The sequence below is a fragment of the Notolabrus celidotus genome, chromosome 5, assembly GCF_009762535.1.
Source record: "Notolabrus celidotus isolate fNotCel1 chromosome 5, fNotCel1.pri, whole genome shotgun sequence".
Classification (NCBI taxonomy): Eukaryota; Metazoa; Chordata; class Actinopteri; order Labriformes; family Labridae; genus Notolabrus; species Notolabrus celidotus.
The window spans coordinates 29,958,005-29,965,064 of record NC_048276.1 but is presented as its reverse complement, the minus strand read 5'-3'; the positions used below and the strand labels follow the sequence as shown (position 1 = coordinate 29,965,064).

The 7,060-nt window shown below is 40.8% G+C and overlaps 1 protein-coding gene across 1 annotated transcript; it reads right to left on the bottom strand.

Moving 5' to 3' along the window:
- LOC117812416 (olfactory receptor 146-like) lies at positions 1-1,380 on the bottom strand. The gene is made up of 2 exons (XM_034683160.1): positions 1,296-1,380; positions 1-967 (listed from the first exon to the last, which is right to left on the bottom strand). Coding segments are annotated over exons 1-2 (948 nt in total). The 5' UTR covers positions 1,298-1,380; the 3' UTR covers positions 1-21.
- Between the last annotated feature and the right edge of the window lie 5,680 nt (positions 1,381-7,060).

Sequence of the window (7,060 nt, the reverse complement as noted above, 5' to 3'; positions counted from 1 at the left end):
AAATATATAGCAAAAACTGTATTATGACTGTAAAACCTTCTTGGACATGATCCACTTTAGGAGGAACTTCCTTATCTCTTTGGACTGTAGGCCGTAGATGATGGGGTTGAGGCTGCCTGGGATGATGTGAAACAGGATGGTGCAGAGTTTTCTGTAGAAAGAGTACTGAGGGAAGCGATGCAGAGTGATGATAGATATCCCATTGAACACTATGATCAAGTACACAAACAGGTGAGTGCTGCAGGTCTTCAGGGCTTTACTGTTCAGGGACTTGCTCTTACTCGTCAGACAGACGACTGTGATCTTTGTGTAGGTGAGAACGATGCTGCCTATAGAGGAGGTGAGCAGGACGACGGTGAACGTGAGGCCGTACGCGTTATTAATGACAACACTGTCACAGGAAAGCTTGAACAAGGAGGCGTTATCACAGTAAGGATTCATGATCATAGTCCTGCATCGGTTCAGCCGTATGGTCAGACCCAGCAAAATAGCCACTAAAACAAAGGCAGACCCCCAAGCAAACACCGTCAGCTTAATCACCATCCTGTTAGTCATTATAGAGGCGTAATGCATGGGCTTACAGATGGCCACATATCTGTCAAAGGCCATGATCATGAGCACGGTGTGACTCGTGGTGCCAAACATGTGTGTTGTGAAAGCTTGCACAATACATTCATAGTAGCTGATGCTGTGCTCAGAGGGAGGCCGCAGCATGTTCATCATCACCCTGGGCAACATGATAGAGTTTCCAAGGATGTCATTGAAGGGCAGGTTGCAGAAAAGAAGGTACATAGGCTGGTGGAGGTTTGTATCAATGAAAACAAGGAAAGCAATGCCTAAATTTACAATCAAGATAAAGAGGTAGGAGAAAAAGAAGAAGAGAAAGACAGGGTAGACAGACTCCTTCGGGACACTCAACCCCTCCAGCTGAAGTGTGAGGCTGTTGTAGGTGTAGTTTTCCATCAACCTGGAACACAACACAACAACTGTAAAGCCTCAGATGTTATCATGACTTCATTAAACCTTTGAACAAGAGATTGAGTAAGAATCTGCACAATACAGAAACATTCAAACTGAAAGAACAAACACTGACATTAGGTACAGGTATCACTGGGAAATCCAAGCATATTAATGCCATAATGAATTGATAATGACAGCTGTCCCTGAAATCTAGAGAATTATAAAGCACAGCACATTGTTCATGTAAAGCATATTTATCGTATAGCTTTTCTGGCATCAAGCATGGTGAGAAAACTGAAAAATCCAACAGTGCCTTGTAGATCTGCCATACCCACATTGAACGTCCTCCGTCAGCCTGCTCGTATGTCTCTCTGCTCACTGCTAATCGCCAGCTCAAGACAAGACCTCCTCTGTTTAAGGGTGTTGACAGACATGATTGTAACTTCTGGGAATCAGTCAACTTTAGCTCAGAGGAAGTGTGATGCAACATCAAGAAGTCAACAAGGTCGACACAACTTCAAGCAGCTGAAAGAAAAAAACAAATTTTGTCATGGGATTTGAAAAGTCTTTACCATTTACCCCCAATCACAGCATTCATTTTTCCTCAAAGTGATTGGTTTGAATCTTCTGAAATCAAAGCTCAGAAGAGTTAAGGATGGTTCTAAGTGATATCTCTATACAAGAGGGACAAGGACCAAATCCTGATCTTCAGACCATCAGGCAGCGCTGCATTAAAAACAGACATGACTCTATAGTGGAAATCACTGCATTAAAACAGACATGACTCTGTAGTGAGATCACTGCATTAAAAACAGACATGACTGCAGTGGAAGTCACTACATTAAAAACAGACATGACACTGTAGTTGTAGTTACTGCATTAAAAACAGACATGACTGCACTAGAAGTCACTGCATTAAAAACAGACACAACACTGTAGTTGTAGTTACTGCATTAAAAACAGACATGACACTGTAGTTGTAGTTACTGCATTAAAAACAGACATGACTGCACTAGAAGTCACTGCATTAAAAACAGACACAACACTGTAGTTGTAGTCACTGCATTAAAACAATTGGGCTCTGTAAGATAAGATAAGATAAGATAAGATAAGATAAGATAAGATACTCCTTTATTCGTCCCACTACGGGGAAATTCATGGAGTTACAGCAGCAAACAAGAAGGTGTACAGTATAAGAATATATAGAGAAAAAAATGTCCATCAGAGACGACAGCTTGGCCATAATTCTCCTGTCAGCCACCACCTCCACAGGGTCCAGGACTGAGCTGGCCTTCTTCACCAGTTAGTTCAGTCTTGCTCTCCTGTATCCTGTTCGCTCACAGCAGATGAAATCCTTCCAATGCGGCGTTCATGTCCAGTGTTAGCTCTGTTAACATGATGCTATTCTGCCAGTATTCCCTCTGGTGCTGGGTTAGCTCGTCCACCGTATCTTCATCGTAGATAGATCTTACATTCCCCATAATGGTGGGTGGAAGGGCAGGTCAATGTCGTCTTTTTTAGCTTGCACCTCAGTATGTCATCCATGCCTCCTTCTCCTCAGCTTGCAGGGAAAATCGGGCCTAGCATTGTTTAGCAACGACATGCTACGGGATGCTAACAGCTGATGGTTAATGGAAATCACTGCATGGGCTCAAAATCACCTCGTAAAATCATTGTCTGTGAACACATTTCATCACTGTATCCACAAATGCAATTTAAAACTGATTTGTGTAAAGAGGAAACCATATATAAACTTGATCCAGAAACACTGAAGACTTATCTGGACCTGAGCCAATTTAAGATGAACTGAGGGGAAGTGGAAAATGTCCTGTGGTCTGACAAATCAAAAGTCGACAGTCTTTTTGGAAATCATGGACATCCTGGCCATCCGTCACAATCTGCCAGTAGTTTTTATGAAGAACACTGTTTACAACAATGTAACTTTGTGAATTTGTAGTTTTCTTACTGCGATTACGGCACATCAGTGATCTCATAGCAATGCTGCATTATAATCAGTGCAGTGCATTAGAGAATGTGCTGCTCTAACTGCCAAAGACGAAGTTAAATTTTTGCTGGAGAAATGCTACAGTAGGAAGGGAAAGGTGTCCCTGCCAACTCTTTTGTCTAGATATTAAATTACAATAGATGTATCTGTAGACACATGTTTAACCAGCAGAGGGATCATCTTTATAAGACAGCTGTTAACGTATGTCTCAGTTAAAGGTCCAATATAATGATATTTTCACTGTTTACATAATGTCCTAGTTGTATTTTTAAGCAAGGTATTGAATTGATTTGCAAAAACATCACAAATCCAGCCTCTGATGAGGATCTGAAGCCTCTCAGCTTGTAATCTTGTTATCCATGCATTGATTTGAGTGGGTGGGGATGCTACGATAATGAGACGCTGTGCTGATTGGCTGCCCAAATGTTGTCAAAGCAGAGAGGGTGCAGACCAGTGCAGATGGATGCAGAGGTGGAAAAACACCAAAACAAACCGGGCAAGAAAAAGCAACAGCAGAACCAAGCCAAATGTTTTGTGTAACTGAGACCTTTTTGAGACTCAAGGCTCCAGTACAGTCCATGAACTTCACTCAGTTACACAGAAAAACAACAATGTGAACCTAATTTTATGTTTTATTTTGAAGTAGAAGTGTGAATATCTTCCTTAGTGTTTACAAATTTTTAATTTCAGGGTCTGGTGGTAAAACCTCTCCAAGTTCAGTTCACGGTGGGGGTTTAACAGTGTGTGTAACTCACATTTACAATTTAAGATAGAGACAATAGAGGAGCACATGTGCAAATAACAAAAATAATCAGTAAGAGGCAGCAACAGCCCAACGCGGACGTCTATCGCACCACAAAACTAAACAAAAAGAGTCGTCAATGTACTGAAACAATGCTGCGTGTTAAAAACATCACATGATCCTTTCCTCCTCTGACTCTTGCAAAGTTAGACGCAGGAGTTGTTACCTGTTATATCCAACACCCATGATGATGGAGCCTCAGACGTGAAACTTTTACTTCCAATGAGATTAACGTTAACTAAGTTAGTAGTATGGGAAGTAGAGCCTTCAGTTATCAGACCCCTCTCCTATGGAATCCAGTCAGGGTCAGAGTCCTATTTACTTTTAAGAGTAGGCTTAAAACTTTCCTTTTTGATAAAGCTTATAGTTAGAGCTGGATCAGGCTTGGACCAGCTCTAAGGCCTTAGTTATGCTGCTATAGGATTAGACTGACACACTGGGATCCTGTCTTCCCCCCCCCCCCTCTCCTCTGTCTGCCAGTCACTTACTTTAACTCTTCATGTCCCTTTAAAGTTACTAACCATAGACCTTTCTGGAGTCCCTGAGCTCCCTTGTCTCGTAGGTTCCTCTGGATCTCTGCTGCTGTGGACGTGCCAGACTCCAGCTGCTACAACCACTACTGTCCGTCTCACCACTATCATCTCTCTCTCTCTTCATCTCCCTCTATCCCTCGCTCCAACTTGGTCTCAGCAGATGTGTGTCTAACATGAGTGTGGTCCTGCTGGAGGTTTCTGCCTGTTAAAGGAAGTTTGTCCTTGCCGCTGTAACTTGCTAAATGCTGCAAAGTGCTCTGCTCATGGTGGATTAAGATGAGATCAGACTGAGTCCTGTCTGTAAGATGGGACTGGATCTTATCCTGTCTCAATGTTGGGTCTCTGTTAATAATATAACATAAAATAAAGTTTAGACCTGCTCTGTTTTTAAGGAGTCTTCAGATGACATTTGTTGTATTTTGGCGCTCTCTAAATAAACATTGATTCATAAGGTAGTTGTCAGGTAGCGTTAGTTAGCTTAGTGAGAAAGTTTACAACATTCAAGAGCAGTGAAGCAATTCTCCACTTCAGAAATCAAGTGATGAGGACTGATGGCCAAATTCCATTAGATCCCTGTCCGGTCCATCTCTGATCCATTACGGCACTGGATCTGATTGGTTTCTATTCTAGTCAATCTGTTAACTCCCACTGGATCCACTCCTTTGCGTTCCAGCTGCATCTCTGATCTGGCAGGTCGGAACGCATCGGATCAGATACACAAGACTTTTATTTTTATTTATTTATTTATTTATTTATTTATTATTATTATTATTATTTTTATTTTTTTTTTACTCTTGTCTGCATATATATTTCTGGTTTGTGTCATGTTTGTCACAAACTGTCAAATATTAATGCAATTTATTCTTGCAGCAAAAGAAAAGAAAGAAAACATTTTTCTTCTGTGCTTGTGACTGTGTGCATGCAACCATCACCATCCCTCTTAGAACTCTGGCCTATCTTTTATTGACAGCTAATATCATGTTCTGTAAAAGAGGGCGTGCACACCTAGGTTTACCAAAAAAAAATAAGAGAAAGTAAAAGAAAGATTACATAAGGATATACAAAGCGGCAGGGAAAGAGAAGGGGAGAGAGACCTAAGATACTTAGATGGAGAGGGATCATCTCACCATGACGCCAAAAAAAACTCTGTGCGGTGATACTAATGATTAAGCAACCCTTAGTGACCACAATCATTACTGAAGCTTGGGTCGCAGAGGGTTGCCACCGTGCTGTGTTCTATTTGTGTAACAAGACCACCACTGGTGGAGACTTTTATTTTTGCCGGATGCCGGAGCATGACACATCGATTCTGCACAGCGCAGATGGAGCTTGACAGGAAGTCAGGCACCAAAATAAAATGAATTAATTTTAATTTTCATAATAAAACACTCTGTGTTATCGTTATATCGTTTTTAACTTAAACATGGCAACAAAATGTCATTTTGAGCGGAGGCAGGCTTGGAGTCATCAAGTCAGAGGTTTTCAGAGGACCATAAAGACAACATAGATGAGGAGAGGAGGAGGAGAATCCTTGATTTAGTGATTACTGAGGGAAAACCTCGGTCACATGACTCCTGCTGTCTGGCAGTCCTGCTCCGAAAACGCAACTAGTAGGTGTTGACGGACACGAGAGCATGGAGCCAGACTGCAGCGGATCGGAGATGTACACAGATCTGGTGGATGTCCCGTGTAAATATGAAGGTCGGCAAACATTCCCTAATCCTGCCGTTCAGCAAGCTTTGTAGAAAAGTGTTTATGTACAAATTTCATCTGATTGGACTCTGTGACAAAACCTGTGCTATGATGCTAGCATTAGCAATCAGCAGGACAACCAGGCCACATTATTAAACAGTTTTTCCAGCCTTAACTTGGTGAAGTTTGCAGTTATCACAACATCTACAGCACTTTCTATCACTGAGGTGTAAGACCTAACTGTGTGGTTTGGAGTGATGGCTCTGTGACATGTTTTAAAGATTAAATCTGAGAAACAAGACACTGAGCTGACAGCATTAAGCCAAGCATGACAGAAATGTTTCTCAAGCTAAGAATGATGTGAGGAGGAGAAGGGATGTCTTGAATTGTTTTCATGTTTCAGTTTAACATCATTGCTCTTCTGTTTGATGTGACACAGTGAGCTTTGTCATTCAGTGTTTGTTTACATCTTCTTTTATTGTTTAATTTGCATTAATTTTATAATCTTGAGGAAATATATACTTATTTTAGGCTTCACAAAGCCAATAAGGATAGATGTTCACAAAAGTAAAGGTTTCTGTTACACTAAATTTTCATACTATCTAACTATCTGCAGAGTGACACAAAGACTTCAGCTCATTTATTGTTTCAGGTTAAGTCGAGCCTTTTGTCTCTTGGAAAAGACATGAACTCAAGGATGTTATTTTGAAAGACACTGTCTTAATTTTGACAATTATTTAAGGAGAGAAATTATTCGGGATTGAGACAAAATGCAGCTCAGTTGCGTGTTAAAGTTGCACCCTTAAAGATCTTCGTGTTCTCCTAAATATAATAACTCAGGAGCACATGTGCACAAGTGTTGATTTTTAAGGCTGATGTTATTCAATGATGGCAACTACAGACAGAGCATTTACTCATATTACGATTTCAATATTTAATACTTATTACTATATTATCATTGAGCAGTTACAGAGAGCAGAGAGAGAGCCTTTAACTCTGAGAAATGACAAGCATAGAATACAGCAGAACACAGCTAGATAGATAAGAAAAATCTTTAGAATAATGTCT